The 17,502-nt window shown below is 32.0% G+C and overlaps 1 protein-coding gene and 1 long non-coding RNA gene across 9 annotated transcripts; both read right to left on the bottom strand.

Moving 5' to 3' along the window:
- Nucleotides 1–464: 464 nt before the first annotated feature.
- On the bottom strand, nucleotides 465–1,090 carry LOC126734954 (uncharacterized). Its single transcript, XR_007660225.1, has 2 exons — nucleotides 818–1,090; nucleotides 465–626 (listed from the first exon to the last, which is right to left on the bottom strand). It is a non-coding gene; the product is annotated as an uncharacterized LOC126734954 (long non-coding RNA).
- Nucleotides 1,091–1,570: 480 nt separating this feature from the next.
- On the bottom strand, nucleotides 1,571–16,420 carry LOC126734941 (uncharacterized). Of its 8 annotated transcripts, XM_050438795.1 has the most exons (5): nucleotides 15,547–16,054; nucleotides 14,549–14,606; nucleotides 13,589–13,845; nucleotides 13,377–13,538; nucleotides 5,700–7,614 (listed from the first exon to the last, which is right to left on the bottom strand). In XM_050438795.1, the coding sequence occupies exons 4-5, from the start codon at nucleotides 13,484–13,486 to the stop codon at nucleotides 6,720–6,722; spliced, it is 1,005 nt and encodes a 334-aa protein (XP_050294752.1). In that variant the 5' UTR covers nucleotides 13,487–13,538; nucleotides 13,589–13,845; nucleotides 14,549–14,606; nucleotides 15,547–16,054; the 3' UTR covers nucleotides 5,700–6,719. The 8 variants fall into 8 exon arrangements, 3 of the variants coding, with proteins under 3 accessions (XP_050294753.1, XP_050294752.1, XP_050294751.1); XM_050438796.1 differs by lacking the exons at nucleotides 5,700–7,614; nucleotides 14,549–14,606 and adding an exon at nucleotides 1,571–3,473 and having other exon boundaries at nucleotides 15,547–16,420; XM_050438794.1 differs by lacking the exon at nucleotides 14,549–14,606.
- Between the last annotated feature and the right edge of the window lie 1,082 nt (nucleotides 16,421–17,502).

Raw genomic sequence — 17,502 nt, 5'->3', positions numbered from 1 at the left:
CTCCTTAACATAATGTTTACTATTCAGAAAAAAGCATTAAGGTATCTATGTGGTGTTGGTCTGAGAGTCTTTTGTAAACCTCTTTTTGTAGCTGAAAGAATTTTAACAGTTTTCTCACTCTTATATTGGAAACTGCAATAGTCATACATAAGTCATACATAAATAAAGAATATTTTGACTTTGACTTAAGCACATAAAATATAATGAATATAAAATCACCATGAATGGTTATAAAAAACCATAGATTACGTTCTACGGATTACGGTCTAGAACTACGGTCGATTCGCAAAAGAGATAAACTAAAAAAGATAAAATAAGGGCAATACTGAACTAAATAACCAATGCACCAAAAAATTTATAATTCAAATTTGCTAGAGGAAAATAAATTTAATATTAAAAAAAATGAAAAATTATTAATGAAGTTAAAAGCTCAAATCAATATACCTCCAATAATAAGCTTAATATAATATAATCAAATATAATTAACAACATTGACAAAGCTAACGCATTTAATAAATATTTCGCCAAACACTACTGCATTAATGACAGAACATAAGTCCTCTGCAGACCAAGAACCCCTTTCGGGCACATTTCGTTTGCGAATATACTGATTGGGCATTATTATCCTGAAACAACAATCATTTATTATATAGGTCCATCTCTCCTATCCCGTGCTGGTCCGTCTGTCCTAAAAAAGGATAGATGGACCAGTAAAGCCTCAAGCAAACAAACATGTGAACGCTTTATTTTTGAGGTTAAGTGCATACCGAAATACATATTTGCCTATTACATGTCTAAAACGTAACTTAAAACTTACCTCAAGTGAAGTAACTGTTCAAAGAAAAAAACCATGCAAAATTTCGATGACGATTCAGAAGAAAATAACTCGATAACTTTTAAAAAACGGTCAACGATCAACAACTAATGCTATTGCATCATTCTACACCGGCGCGGCAAGCACTGTTGCCACGGTTTCCGAGATATCGCGAGTGGTCCATCTCTCCTACTGGTCCATCTCTCCTCGATTTACCCTACCACATACCGTAACATAATAATTTACTTAAATTTATTTAAGACAATAATTCTTTTGATAATTAATTAAACAATATTTCGTTTATTATTTAAACTGAATATTTGATAATTCGTTTTAAATTTATATTCATTTCGCCATTTTGTTTCATGTCCAATAAATGTAATAACTAAATTTGTTAGAACAAATAGATAAAAAGCAAATAATTCATAATTCATATTATTTATTAATTAAATACATCCAAAATTACTTTAAGGTTTTTAGCACTTATTGGGCAATCAAGTTATTGTTCTTCAATAGCAATAATAATATTATGTTTGTAATATTTTATAGGCTGTATTGGACCAAATACATGCATCATTTTCGAGGATTCAAACCTTAAACATTGCTTTTTAACGGTTTTTGCCGGGATATTAGGATCTTCGTAAAGTTTTAACAGTAGGAGTCGTTAATATTTTTTGGCCTAATTATTATTAGTTGATTGAGAATATTAGTTAAAAGATCTTAATATTGTCGGGTAATATAAAAGAAAAAAACTAGTAAAAATAGTTTTTTTTAATATACATTTCATACGTTTTCCAGATATTGCGCACATCGTTACAATCATGCACTAAGTGTAATGTTTACAGCGTTTTTAAAAAAAGTTATAAGAAGCATTAAAATTCTTAATCTAATTTATTCAATACTACATAAACTAGGGAAGTAATAATTATAATTACAAGAATTAAAATATAAAAAACATTTAGAGAAGAGAGGATTTCTCTGAGATATATAATTGTAGTAATATAACAATCACATTTATTCCTGAGATTATAAAAATTAGTCTGGTATAAACGAAATAACTTGTAAAATATAGCACAATTCAATGACGTAGCTTCGAAATTCATTCACATTCCTTAGAAGCAAAATTGTGTTTAAGATAATAAGGCAATTACATTGCTGATTCTTGCAATCAATTACTAGATATGAAACAAGTAGGGTCTTATATACCTGCATTACTCATATAACACATGCTTTATTTAAAATGTAAAGCCGGAATTATATCAATAATAATTTGTGTTGCGAGGTACGTTTCACACAACGACTTTAAAAGTCTTTTTGTTGTACGTTATCGAAATAATATTTTCCCGCGTTTGATAAATTTTCGGCACAAGATTTAAGCTAACGCCATTTTTATTGATATGAATCTGGGTTTACATCCGTATTCTATACTTGCATAGTTGCTTCCACTAATATTGTATTTTTATTATTGTATTGTAGATACCTGACATATCCATGCTTTAAAATGCAACAACAAATCATGGACCCAGAGTTTAGTTAAAAAGATAATGATAACGCTTTAACTATTTCCCAATTGCTAAGAAGAAAAGGGCAATACGCCGCACGTCTCGGTTTTCATTACGTACAATTTGTGTTTAACTCTAATTAGTAGCGGATAATGATAGAAAACGCACTATCATTTTCTTTTAAACTTATGACTTAGGCTTGTTATTGTAAGTTGCAAGTGATTTTTACATCGCAGAAGTGAGTTTGCCAGGCGTGTATCTTCTACACAGTGTTACTGCCAGTTCTTTTAAAAATACAATTAAAAGAGTTTTTAAAATTTTGGGCAAATATAGACAGAACGGCAACATAAGCTAAAGGACAAGCATAACCAAAAACACCAAAGGTTTCACTTACAAGATTTACTAAAAGTATGTATTCGATTCTCACACCTAAAACGGGTAGAATTATAAACACAATGATATACAAAATAAAACATGGTAACCATAGTATAAAATACGTACATGAAATTGCTAAAGCATAGTCAATTTTTGATTGCTCAAGTGAATAGCGTTTACATTTTTTTATAATAAAAAATATAAGTACGATTATCCCTGATAATAAAAAAAGTAAATTAGAACCAATTATTTCAATTTGAATGTACATAAAAGTTTTATCGGATATAATAAAATATAGAAGACAATCCTTTAGGGATAAAACGTAAATGCCTAGAATAACAAAAGGATATAAGTATTGCTGATACTTGGATAACAAATTTAAATTGTTTGCTAAGATTAACCAATCAATTGCTAGATACAAAACTAATAGAAGGGTTATACTGTCTATCATAAAAAGTGCAACTATCATACCGTGTTCTATAGAATTGCCGTAATTCTTAACATCAGGTGCTAAAAATTTAACAAATATGCCTAAAAATAAATTTATCAAAATATGTAGAGTAGATGAAATCATTAAATTTAACAGAATATAGTTTGTCCTTGTCCTAAGCTCCTTAAATTTATAAATTAGAAATGATATAAAACACGTAGTACCTATATCCGCAAAAGTTACTATTAACAATGCGAATGAAGTGATATATTTGGAAACAAATATATAAATGTCGACATAATCTCCATAGTCAGTTGAATGAGTCATTATTCTTACTATTTGGACACCAAATCTGAAAATAGAAATCATAATTATGAATACGAAAACTAAAAAATTAAAATGTTTATTAAACATCAATTGACTAAAAGAAGACAACAATCTATACATATAACATGAGCAATGCTGACTTTCAAAGCCCTTTCTTTCTTTATCTTGCATACAAATTTATCTTACTATGCAAAATTTAAGCACATGTTTTGTAATATATATTTAAATTAATACAAATAATTCACTTTTTGAACACTTGTAGAAATCTTATATACTAATGATGTAATAACTTTTCAACTCTTCTATATTTCACATCAGCTACAAAAGAACATGTAGCTTATGTGAAATATGAAAGAGTTGAAATGTCAAGTGTCACTGAATGTTTAAAATACTGCTCACTTTGTAGGGATAAACAACTTAAAATTACTTTACCCAGTTAATAACAATAGAAAATTAGATGCATACAAAACCTTAGCTTTATTTAAAAATCAAAAAAACATGCTTAACAGGAATAAAGGTCCAATCCTTTATAGTCAATTATATAGTTTAGTTAGTGTTTGAGATTTGCTTGGCCATGCTTCATTGCTTTTTCCGCTCTATTAGTTTTATCATTAGTATCTAAGGAGATTTGTAAGTAGTTGCTAACAACCCGAAGATGCTAACATTGTTAGAGAAGCACGCGTCGAGAGTAAAAATAAAGAGTTTTGGTTAGTAGAACAACTGTCTCGTAATTTAAGATTCTATTAATTAGAATTTTACTTTACTGCTGGCTGAGACACCCACTATAATTTATATTTGCCTTTAATTTTTAATAGCATTCACCCAGATTTTTCATTAAAACAATATCAATGTTATCACCACTTTAATTCTTTATTACAATATATTGTGCATGGACAAGATTTTGGTTAGTAATTGTTTGTCTTTTGCAGATGAGTTTATCAACCGGTTTAGTATAGCTGACGCCAGTAGCGCCGCAGTTTGAATTATTCCGATTTTGCCACTACCTATATTTTTTTAATACTAGGCATTCTATAGTTGGTTTATTCGTGATCTATGGGTTGTGGTTGGGCCCATAGCGGCTAAAGTCATGAAAGAAAGAGAGATTTCTTGGATCTCCAGTCCTGCGGCCATGTGTCTTTTAAACTACTACTTAAGCAGTCTTGCTACTTAAGCAGAATCTTCCAGCTCTTGCTTCCGACTAAGTCAATCGTGCTGTCAGCTGTGACGGAGAGAGGTTCATCATCTCTTTCCGCAAGTATCTTTTTAGTGAAATTAATATTCGGCAGTAGTTATCACTAGTGTTTCTTTGCTTTGGATTAGATATTTTTGGAAGCAGGATGCTTGTAAGTGGTTGGAAGCCGTCTCGAAACTTCGTAAGTAGTTTTCACCATTTGTAATATTTTATTTGCTATGTCAACGCAAGATCTTAAACCCTATGTTATGATGAACAGCCCTTCGCAGGCCCTCGCCCCCTAAAAATGGCCTTATCATCATGGAATTCGACTCGTAAGTCCACTAGGTTTTCTGAATGATCTTGTAAGTTACTAAATTGCTTTATTTTTTTATATTATTATACAGGGTGTTCCGTTGATCATGTTACAAACTTCTAGGGCAGATAGAAAACGTCAAAAGAAAAACAAAAGTTCATATAAACATGGGTCCGGAAAAACTTCCTCAGGGAGCTAGAGCTCTTTGAAAATAACCTTTAAAAACTTGTTTTTTTTAATAGCTCCGGAACTACTTTAGCTACCGCAACCAATTTTGGGAGGTAAATTATTGTTAGTACGTTTATTCTTTTGAACCTACTAAATAAAAAAAATATTTACCAGGGGCTCCAGAATCAGGAGGGTATTTGGTAAATTTAGGCCTATTTCTTTAACACTTTAATTTCTGCCCGTTTGGTCATTAGATTATGATGTTCCTATGCTTTTTACATAAAAAAGGAGCTCTTAGTAAAAGTCGGTAAATGGTAAATATCACCGTTTTTGTGAAAATTGCGGAAAAGCAAGTTATAAGATACAAAAATGAATTACCTATTATTATTAATAAATAATGATCAAATACATGCATCATTTTCGAGGATTCAAACCTGAAACATTGCTTTTTAACGGTTTTTGCCAGGATATTAGGATCTTCGTAAAGTTTAACAGTAGGAGTCGTTAATATTTTTCGGCCTAATTATTATTAGTTGATTGAGATTATTAGTTGAAAAATCTTAATATTGTCGGGTAATGTAAAAGAAAAAAACTAGTAAAAATAGTTTTTTTTAATATAAATTTCATACGTTTTCCAGATATTGCGCACATCGTTACAATCTAGTGTAATGTTTACAGCCTTTTTAAAAAGTTATAAGAAGCATTAAAATTCTTAATCTAACTTACTCAGTACATAAACTCGGAGAGTAATAATTATAATTACAAGAATTAAAATATAAAAAACTTTTATAGAAGAGAGGATTTCTCTGAGATATATAATTGTAGTAATATAACAATCACATTTATTCCTGAGATTATAAAAATTAGTCTGGTATAAACGAAATAACTTGTAAAATATAGCACAATTCAGTGGCGTAGCTTCGAAATTCATTCACATTCCTTAGAAGCAAAATTGTGTTTAAGATAATAAGGCAATTACATTGCTGATTCTTGCAATCAATTACTAGATATGAAACAAGTAGGGTCTTATATATCTGCATTACTCAGATAACACATGCTTCATTTAAAATGTAAAGCCGGAATTATATCAATAATAATTTGTGTTGTGAGGTACGTTTCACACAACGACTTTAAAAGTCTTTTTGTTGTACGTTATCGAAATAATATTTTCCCGCGCTTGATAAATTTTCGGCACAAGATTTAAACTAACGCCATTTTTATTGATATGAATCTGGGTTTACATCCGTATTCTATACATGCATAGTTGTTTCCACTAAAATATTGTATTTCTATTATTGTATTGTAGATACCTGACAAACTTTTTATTAGGTACCGAAATATCCATGCTTTAAAATGCAACAACCAATCATGGACCAAGAGATTAGTTAAAAAGATAATGATAACGCTTTAACTATTTCCCAATTGCTAAGAAGAAAAGGGCAATACGCCGCACGTCTCGGTTTTCATTACGTACAATTTGTGTTTAACTCTAATTAGTAGCGGATAATGATAGAAACCGCACTATCATTTTCTTTTAAACTTATGACTTAGGCTTGTTATTGTAAGTTGCAAGTGATTTTTACATCACAGAAGTGAGTTTGCCGGGCGTGTATCTTCTACACAGTGTTACTGCCAGTTCTTTTAAAAATACAATTAAAAGAGTTTTTAAAATTTTGGGCAAATATAGACAGAACGGCAACATAAGCTAAAGGACAAGCATAACCAAAAACACCAAAGGTTTCACTTACAAGATTTACTAAAAGTATGTATTCGATTCTCACACCTAAAACGGGTAGAATTATAAACATAATGATATACAAAATAAAACATGGCAACCATAGTATAAAATACGTACATGAAATTGCTAAAGCATAGTCAATTTTTGATTGCTCAAGTGAATAGCGTTTACATTTTTTTATAATAAAAAATATAAGTACGATTATCCCTGATAATAAAAAAAGTAAATTAGAACCAATTAATTCAATTTGAATGTACATAAAAGTTTTATCGGATATAATAAAATATAGAAGACAATCCTTTAGGGATAAAACGTAAATGCCTAGAATAACAAAAGGATATAAGTATTGCTGATACTTGGATAACAAATTTAAATTGTTTGCTAAGATTAACCAATCAATTGCTAGATACAAAACTAATAGAAGGGTTGTACTTTTTATCATAAAAAGTGCAACTATCATACCGTGTTCTATAGAATCGCCGTAATTCTTAACATCAGATGCTAAAAATTTATTAAATATGCCTAAAAATAAATTTAACAAAACATATAGAGTAGATGAAATCATTAAATTTAACAGAATATAGTTTGTCCTTGTCCTAAGCTCCTTAAATTTATAAATTAGAAATGATATAAAACACGTAGTACCTATATCCGCAAAAGTTACTATTAACAATGCGAATGAAGTGATATATTTGGAAACAAATATATAAATGTCGACATAATCTCCATAGTCAGTTGAATGAGTCATTATTCTTACTATTTGGACACCAAATCTGAAAATAGAAATCATAATTATGAATACGAAAACTAAAAAATTAAAATGTTTATTAAACATCAATTGACTAAAAGAAGACAACAATCTATACATATAACATGAGCAATGCTGACTTTCAAAGCCCTTTCTTTCTTTATCTTGCATACAAATTTATCTTACTATGCAAAATTTAAGCACATGTTTTGTAATATATATTTAAATTAATACAAATAATTCACTTTTTGAACACTTGTAGAAATCTTATATACTAATGATGTAATAACTTTTCAACTCTTCTATATTTCACATCAGCTACAAAAGAACATCTGGCTTATGTGAAATATGAAAGAGTTGAAATGTCAAGTGTCACTGAATGTTTAAAATACTGCTCACTTTGTAGGGATAAACAACTTAAAATTACTTTACTTAGTTAATAACAATAGAAAATTAGATGCATACAAAACCTTAGCTTTATTTAAAAATCAAAAAAACATGCTTAACAGGAATAAAGGTCCAATCCTTTATAGTCAATTATATAGTTTAGTTATTGTTTGAGATTTGCTTGGCCATGCTTCATTGCTTTTTCCGCTCTATTAGTTTTATCATTAGTATGTAAGGAGATTTGTAAGTAGTTGCTAACAACCCGAAGATGCTAACATCGTTAGAGAAGCACGCGTCGAGAGTAAAAATAAAGAGTTTTGGTTAGTAGAACAACTGTCTCGTAATTTAAGATTCTATTAATTAGAATTTTACTTTACTGCTGGCTGAGACACCCACTATAATTTATATTTGCCTTTAATTTTTAATAGCATTCACCCAGATTTTTCATTAAAACAATATCAATGTTATCACCACTTTAATTCTTTATTACAATATATTGTGCATGGACAAGATTTTGGTTAGTAATTGTTTGTCCTTTGCAGATGAGTTTATCAACCGGTTTAGTATAGCTGACGCCAGTAGCGCCGCAGTTTGAATTATTCTGATTTTGCCACTACCTATATTTTTTTAATACTAGGCATTCTATAGTTGGTTTATTCGTGATCTATGGGTTGAGGTTGGGCCCATAGCGGCTAAAGTCATGAAAGAAAGAGAGATTTCTTCGATCTCCAGTCCTGCGGCCATGTGTCTTTTAAACTACTACTTAAGCACTCTTGCTACTTAAGCAGAATCTTCCAGCTCTTGCTTCCGACTAAGTCAATCGTGCTGTCAGCTGTGACGGAGAGAGGTTCATCATCTCTTTCCGCAAGTATCTTTTTAGTGAAATTAATATTCGGCAGTAGTTATCACTAGTGTTTCTTTGCTTTGGATTAGATATTTTTGGAAGCAGGATGCTTGTAAGTGGTTGGAAGCCGTCTCGAAACTTCGTAAGTAGTTTTCACCATTTGTAATATTTTATTTGCCATGTTAACGCAAGATCTTAAACCCTATGTTATGATTAACAGCCCTTCGCAGGCCCTCGCCCCCTAAAAATGGCCTTATCATCATGGAATTCGACTCGTAAGTCCACTAGATTTTCTGAATGATCTTTCAAGTTACTAAATTGCTTTATTTTTTTATATTATTATACAGAGAGTTCCGTTGATTATGTTACAAACTTCTAGGGCAGATAGAAAACGTCAAAAGAAAAACAAAAGTTCATATAAACATGGATCCGGAAAAACTTCCTCAGGGAGCTCTTTGAAAATAACCTTTAAAAACTTGTTTTTTTAATAGCTCCGGAACTACTTTGGCTACCGCAACCAATTTTGGGAGGTAAATAATTATTAGTACGTTTATTCTTTTGAACCTACTAAATAAAAAAAATATTTACCAGGGGCTTCAGAATCAGGGGGGTATTTGGTAAATTTAGGCCTATTTCTTTAAGACTTTAATTTCTGTCCGTTTGGGCATTAGATTATGATGTTCCTATGCTTTTTACATAAAAAAGGAGCTCTTAGTACAAGTCGGTAAATGGTAAATATCACCGTTTTTGTGAAAATTGAGGAAAAGCAAGTTATGAGATACAAAAATGAATTACCTATTATTATTAATAAACAATTAAAAAAAATCTGGCGTAAATAAAAAATAAACGTTTAAAAAAAGTTAAGGTAGCCACTTTATTAAATTGGTACTCAAATTAATTAACTGTTACTTTAATTACCTTGAGGCATAAAATGTTTAAATGATTTTAAGTGTAATAAAGAACCAACAAATTAACAATTTTAGAAACGTAAAAAAGAAATTTTATTAAAGATTGGTATTACAAAAATAAACTTAAAATATTAATTGCTCAAAATGCCGGCCGCCACGATCGATATATTTATTGTATCTACGCACCGTATTAAGGTTGACGTGGTTAAAAATATCAGGCGTGGTTTGGATTACTTCAGCAGCTGCGGAAATTCTGGCCACCAGGTCTTCTTCTGACTCGACTGGAGTTTCATATACGAGACTTTTCATATGCCCCCAAAGAAAAAAATCTAAGGGTGTCAAATCTGGTAAGCGCGCTGGCCAGGTGACAGGGCCTCCGCGGCCAATCCAGCGCCTTCCAAAATTTTTATTTATAAACTCGCGGACAAAAAGTGAAAAATGATCTGGCGCTCCATCGTGTTGTAGCCATAAGTTCTGTCGTATATTTAGGGGCAGATCATCTAATAGTTCTGGCAGTACATTTCTTAAAAAATTTAAATAAATATTTCCCGTTAAACGAGGAGGCAACATAATTGGACCAATTAAGCGTATTTTGGAAATTAAGGTTCTTCTGTACACCGGTCAAGAAACCACTGGCAAAAATTCACGCGGGGCATAAAATCATTGGGTCCTAATGATTGCACCTTTTGCAGGTGGTAGGGCCGAAGAAGCTGTTCATTAACAACGTTCCATACCCTAACATGATTTACATGCATCGCATCAGCTACTGCTCGAGTACTTACTGATGGATTATCTTCAAATCGCTGAAGCACTTCTGCCTCAAAATCCGGGATTCGGATGTTCCTTTGCGCGCCATTATCTTGGCGTTTTATTTTAACGGAGCCAGTCTCCCTGAGCCGTTGATTGACCCTTTCAAAAATTGTGTGAGCTGGGATTCGCCTTTCGGGAAACCGCTCTTCATATAGTCGAGAAGCAGCTCTACCATTACATCGAACTTCCCCATAAATTAAAAGCATATTGGCGTATTCAGCAAAAGTGTAATCTTCCATTATTTAACCGTAATAAAAAGGGAATTAATATCATGTAAAAAATACTGACAATGACAAATTTAAAAAATACTGACAGGGGCAATGAATTAGCATTATTATTATTATTATTATTATTATTATTATTATTATTATTATTATTATTATTATTATTATTATTATTATTATTATTATTATTATTATTATTATTATTAAAATAATTAATTCAGGTGCTGTATTTTAGTTTGGTTTTAGTCAATTTCCACAAAAACAGTGATATTTACCGACTTTTACTAAGAGCACCTTTTTTATGTAAAAAGCAAAGGAACATCATAATCTAATGCCCAAACGGGCAGAAATTAAAGTCTTAAAGAAATGGGCCTAAATTTACCAAATACCCCCCTGATTCTGAAGCCCCTGGTAAATATTTTTTTTATTTAGTAGGTTCAAAAGAATAAACGTACTAACAGCAATTTACCTCCCAAAATGAATTGCGGTAGCTAAAGTAGTTCCGGAGCTATTAAAAAAAAACTAGTTTTTAAAGGTTATTTTCAAAGAGCTCTAGCTCCCTGAGGAAGCTTTTCCGGACCCATGTTTATATTAACTTTTGTTTTTCTTTTGACGTTTTCTATCTGCCCTAGAAGTTTGTAACATGATCAACGGAACACCCTGTATATCAAGATTAACTTGTTACCATATGACTTTACCTATTATTACCTTATGGTATCATGTTATAATTATTACCTTATCACCTCATTGTATTAATATTATGGTATAAATTATTTTACAAACCTAAATTTTATTAACTGTTCTGTGACCCATTCATTTTTATGCTTTTATAGTATGTAATTCCGATAATTAAATTAGGATTATTCTATTTTAGCCTATGCCACGAAGACCCACAAAAAAGAGGGGGTTTGGAAAGATTGAGTGGGAAACAATGAGGACAGCCTTAAATGACATTAGAAATAATGGATAAAGTGAAATTTGCAATAAGTGAATGTTACAGCCTTACTTTACAAAATACCAAGAACTACATTAAGAACGTATTTCAAGAAGTTCAAAAATATCGAACCGGAAACTATTTAAGTTAGTTTAACACCTAACTATACTGATAACAGAATATTCACAAGAAGAATGCCAGCTATGTAAATATTTACAAGTTTGTGCTAATTTGCACCATGGACTAACTCCTAATCGTAAACGGGTTCCGATGTCCTAGATGAAAAAGAAAATGGCCAAAATAGCATTGGATGACGAAGTTTTTAAGGAGAAATCTACTATGAATTGGATCAGCCGAGCCTAAATTATTAGGACGTGCAATGGTGTTCAACAAAGCGGTTGTACACAACAATTTAAAAGAGATTCTCAAAAATTTTAAGTTTCCGTCAGATAAAATTTAAAACGTCGACGAGACTGCCCTAATGACTGTTCAGGAATCTAAAAAAGTTATAGCTATAAAAGGTTAAAAATAAGTAGGATAAATAACTTTAGCCAAGGAGGAACGTTTATGCCGATGTGCAGAGCAACCAGTGCTAATGGAGATAATATTCCACCTCTTCCTCATTTTTCCTAGGAAATACCTTAAGGACCATATGCAGGTGCGCCTAACTGCAGTTAAATGGCGACTGAAATATACGTCCAGTGGCTGAAGCATTTTATATTATATAGCCATCCAACCTAAGAATTTCCGTCTTATTTATAATGGATAATGGCATTAGCCATGGTTCAAGAGAAGTTATTAAACTAGGTCGAGAAAGTACTGTATGTTTCCTAAAACATTATTGCCTCATACCAGTTATAAGCTATGAAACATGTCCATAAATTCATGTCCATAAAGTCATGTAATTGTATGGTCAACGATTAATTCTTAGGACTGACCATGTCTTGTCTGAAATGGCTGTTTCAATTCAAAAGCCCTGAATAACAAATAGCAAGGAGGCTTTAACGGCGACAAAAGCATCACTTAACTATAGAACACAGGAAAGGCCAGACGACCTTGTATGGATCCCTGTCAAAATTAACTTAAAAGGGAAAACAATAGCCAGAGATATTTACTTGTCATCGTGTTGGCACTAACAGTCCTGAAAAGTGGGACGCAGATAGTTTAATCCAGGATCAGTGTAATGATCCAGTATTAGCCTTATTTATGAGCTGAATTATCGGGAAATTGCAAGGTCAGGATGGAAAGATATTTCTGACAAATCTCCAGAAGTAAAAGCTTACTGGGCTTCATGGAATTCATTGGTTATACAAGATGGATTGCCAAAAAGAGTCTGGGAGAGCATAGATAGAAAAGAAAATGAAAATTTTTGATGTTCTTGAAGCTGTCCACGGCGGTATTGGAGAAGTTAGTAAGACCTTGGCAAAACTGAGAGAACGGTTTTACTGGCTGAACGCTGGTGCCGACAGTGTTTGTCAAGCAAGGGCCCAAACTTGTTGCTGGGAATCAATAAGACCCACACAACCCCTCTACATCCTCAGTCTGATGGAATGGTTGGAATTTAATCGCACATTTGAAACCTCTTTAAGAATTGTGTTTAACTCTAAGCAAACCAACAGGGATACCTGTATACAACCATTCTTATTGGGATATCATTCTTCTTTACACAAGTCTACTCACAAGTCTGGAAAAAGCTCGTCAAAAATTGTCTTCGGTGATGAACTTCGTTTAGCTATACTGGATATTATTACCGGGACGCCTAAGAAGACTGAAGCCTTTGAGGAGACCATCTACCAAGAGCGTTTGCAAATGGTCCACGATTAACCATGGGATAAACTTCACCTAGAAAGTAACAGGTTAAAATCACGTTATGACATAAAGGCAAATTCTACCAGTTTTATAACTGGGTATACACTTATACAGTCTGGTTATAGAATTCACGAAGGACGAAGGCAAGTCACCAAAGCCATCCATTCCATGTGGTCACCAGAATCAACGACGTGGTGTACCGGATCCAGCGACGTCCGACAACGAATATGAAAATTGTAAAGATCGTCCAATTAGCTTTTTATCATGACTCAGATGGCTTTATGTTTGACCGTGGAGGGGTTGATGAATCAGACCGATCAAACTTGAGAGGGAAGCAGTACTATGAAAATGTAAAATTGTTAATTATTCACCTGGTTTTTGTACTATTCTATTTAGATTTTGTAGTTAGGGTTGATTAGTAAGTATATAGGTATACGTTTAGTTTGCTCCGTCTATCTTCATTAATAGTGTCTAGTTTTTAAGTTGTTCATCTTGTTTGAAGGTCACGTTTTGGCCCCAATTTAGCTTATTTAGATTATTTTATTGTAAATCCCTGTATTTTGAATTTGTGTACTTGCTTGCTTTGCCTGTCAGTAATCTATTGAAATTATTGATCTCGAAGGGAAGGAATTCTAAACATTTTTAAATTGTTCCATGGGTTTTTAAAGTCTCTAAAAGAGACGTATTTTGTAACATTTTATTCAGTTTTAATTTTTTAGTAAGTGTTTATCTTGGAAACAATTAAAAGACAGTCAATGCGAGTCAGGTTAGAGTTTTTGACGTTGCCAATAAAAGTGTATTGCGGAATTTCGCTACAATATGCTTTTCAGAAGAACCTCTTTAAATGGACACTGTACCACCGTGTGGTTCGGTACAGCCTACTGTATTTTTAAGAGATCGTATACTTTTTAAAATTAAATAGATTCATATGTGCCATAAAGCCTTATCTTATATATTATAGTCACAAAAAATAAAAAAAGCTTAAATCTCTTTTTTTATATTAAAAAGTTTTTGAAATATATGGAAATAAAACATAAGGTTACCACTAGTCAACACATCCTCCGTCACAGCTGTTTTTCTACCCATTTTATTAAGATTTGTCTGAAATAAAAAGAAAACAAAGGTAAGAACACAAAGTCACGGTCTCATCAAATCTATGTAATTTTTTCAAAAGCTACACGTGTTTCGCTCCTATACAACTGGATCAGTTGTAATGTGATCTGTGTAGGTCTAGGCCTGATGATGCTCCGATAAGAGCGAAACACGTGTAGCTTTTGAAAAAAAAATTACATAGATTTGATGAGACCGTGACTTTGTGTTCCTACCTTTGTTTTGTTTTTGTTTGGTCTCTTAGAGAAAAATGGATGACACGTTTCTATATGAAATAAAAGGTCTGCAAAAGATTTGGCTATAAAATGTAGTCTAATAACTTTTAGATAGATTTCGTCGAATGTTAATACTAGAACTTGCTAAATAACAACTAATTCAACTTTAAGTTAATAATGTCTATTATGATCAATCGAGCGTTCAAATCTTTATATTAGGTATACCATAATATTGCTATAAAAACATAAATTCGTTAATTATTCTCATAATTTTCTGTTTTGCTCGTATTTTGTACTTTAAGTTTTAGTAGTTCATCTTGTTTAAGAGCCCCACTTGACCCACAATTACACAATACCTATCTAATAAATTTGTCCATTCACTAATATTCAAAACGTTATTTTACATCCAAACGTGCAAATAAACACCTACATACGTCACAACAGAATACACTAACGAATAATTCAACACACGGCAACAATATCGATCTAATAATCCACCTGCTTCATAATATTTTTTCTATTAAAATATACCTAATATTTTAACTAGGGTCGATACATAATGATGCGTGTAAAATGATCACACAGACAAGCTCATATAATTAATTATTATGTCTAAATTGAAAAATCAACAAAAATGTCTATAAATAGACTCGAGAACGTCGTGCTGTACGATCGAAAATGTGATGCAGAGAGAGGAATATATTATGTGAACTTACCAATGCTTGTTTACGCTGCCGACCATTGATATTTCGCAATACTGTACATTCACTTTTTATTTATTGTAATTACTGAACCATAATGAGGCTTGATAAACCAAAATCCGGTTCGATTGGACCAAAATGATTAGCCCAATAGTCTAAAGGTGTTTTACTACTAAATATTACTTTCCGTACTAAAAAACGTGGAATGCATCTGGTGGCTACTAAACAAGATTGATAATGAGTTTTCGGTTTTCGAGGCTCCCGAGTTACATATAAGCGGAGTTGCCACGGTTACAACAATTTTTTTAGAGACCAAATCAGCGTTGCAATGACAATGTGGCGGGAAAGGACATTCAACAGATAGGATAACACAAAGACCTTGAAGGATAATGCCAAATGCATGCATTTTCCATTGTTTCTTGACTATAGCAATCCATGAAAAGACACAGAAGACCGTAAACCAAACAAGTCTGAAATAAATAAGCAAATTATGAAGATTAAGTAACATCCATAGATTAATACTACTTAGATAGGAAACTCCCATAGGAGCCAATAGAACACTGAAACGTTGATGAATGTTGCTTCCTCTGAATTTCGAGGAGTAATACTAATAGGAAACGAAGATAAATTTGCGACGTCACAATGGGGGGAAAAATATTGATTATGGCGCCAAATTTGAATTTTCTTTATTATATCGTGCACTTAAAATCAGTGGGAAATCTGTGGTTCTTTTGGAAACTGTAATACGCAGATTAAAAAAATATTAAATTAGGAATTTTTATTATCTCCATATTAAACAAAGTCCTCCGTTTATCAATTTTTCTATCTGCGTACTAAAATTTCTGAAAGACCCATATATTTCCTACTAGATACATGGTTAATAGAACACTAAAACTTAGTGGGAAATGTGTGTTGGCCGGTATGGCGCATTTGCGCCAAAGTGGCGCATTTAAATTTGAACTCATACTTCTAGCTAGTAAAATATTTGGTTTCTGTTCTTTTAAAGACGGTTGTTTTTATATATGATCTAACTGATTTAATTTTTGTAAAATAGTTAATGCCAATATCTACAAGTTTTACAACAAAATATATATATAGATAAAAGGAGATCTATGTGTTTAAAACTTCTATTATTTTAGGAGGACATAAATCGAGGAATCCGTATTTCGATTTGGACAAGTTCGGGCAATGTCGTTTGTTGTTTAGACTCTCAAAGTTACATACAAATTTGAAGAAATTAATTTATATGATCTCGTGTGGTCGATCTGGGTTCCTTTACGGTTGAGCTAATCTCTAATTTAATCAAATATCTTTAACTATTTTTTTAAATAAACATTTTTCGCAGAAGAAACGTATACTATAATAAAACATCGAACAGAACTGGTTGAACTCGTCCGAACTGGAAGTACGGATTCCTTGGGCAGCTTACAAAAGAGATAGAAAAAAAGGAAAAAGACAGAATCCCAACGTAGGCGTAGCTGTCATATCTATTTGTGTAAATTGAAGAATACCATGTAAATCTAAAGACAGAAACACTAATAACATCATGTGAAAAATAATCTTTTTTTGATAATAACTCTTTTATCTACAGATTCCGGACTGAAGGTTCTTTAGAATATTTTTAACAAGTACCTTATTTTATTTTAAACGTGTTTTGCAACGTTGCATGAAAGCTTAAATAAAATATCTAGGCACATATGTATATACAGTGTGTACAACCTAAAGTGTCCCCACCCCTATAAAATGTTTGTTTTTTAACCGATTTTCAAAAAAAAATATTTGGTTGATATGGTTCGCAAATAGTTTTTGGGCATATGTCAAATTACTTCGGGTTATACTTATGGGTAATTATAGGACTTTAAAGGGGGTCAAATCTTAGAAACATATATTAGGAAGTTTTAAAATAAAAAAGTCAACCGAATCAGCATCAGCAAAAACCCACCTGTACAAATTTTTGCCCCTCTGATATAC

This window comes from Anthonomus grandis, chromosome 4 (genome assembly GCF_022605725.1).
Source record: "Anthonomus grandis grandis chromosome 4, icAntGran1.3, whole genome shotgun sequence".
Lineage (NCBI taxonomy): Eukaryota > Metazoa > Arthropoda > Insecta > Coleoptera > Curculionidae > Anthonomus > Anthonomus grandis.
Note: the sequence above shows the minus strand (reverse complement) of the source record. Positions and strands in the feature narration are given on the sequence as shown.

Excerpts from the sequence above, each read along its gene's own strand:
- LOC126734941 (XM_050438796.1), bottom strand. The coding sequence starts at position 13,486 with ATGGTCTCCTCAAAGGCTTCAGTCTTCTTAGGCGTCCCGGTAATAATA. Across the intron at positions 3,474-13,376 it reads GACGAGCTTTTTCCAGACTT|ATTTGGTGTCCAAATAGTAA; the intron begins GTGAGTAGACTT and ends TTCTATTTTCAG.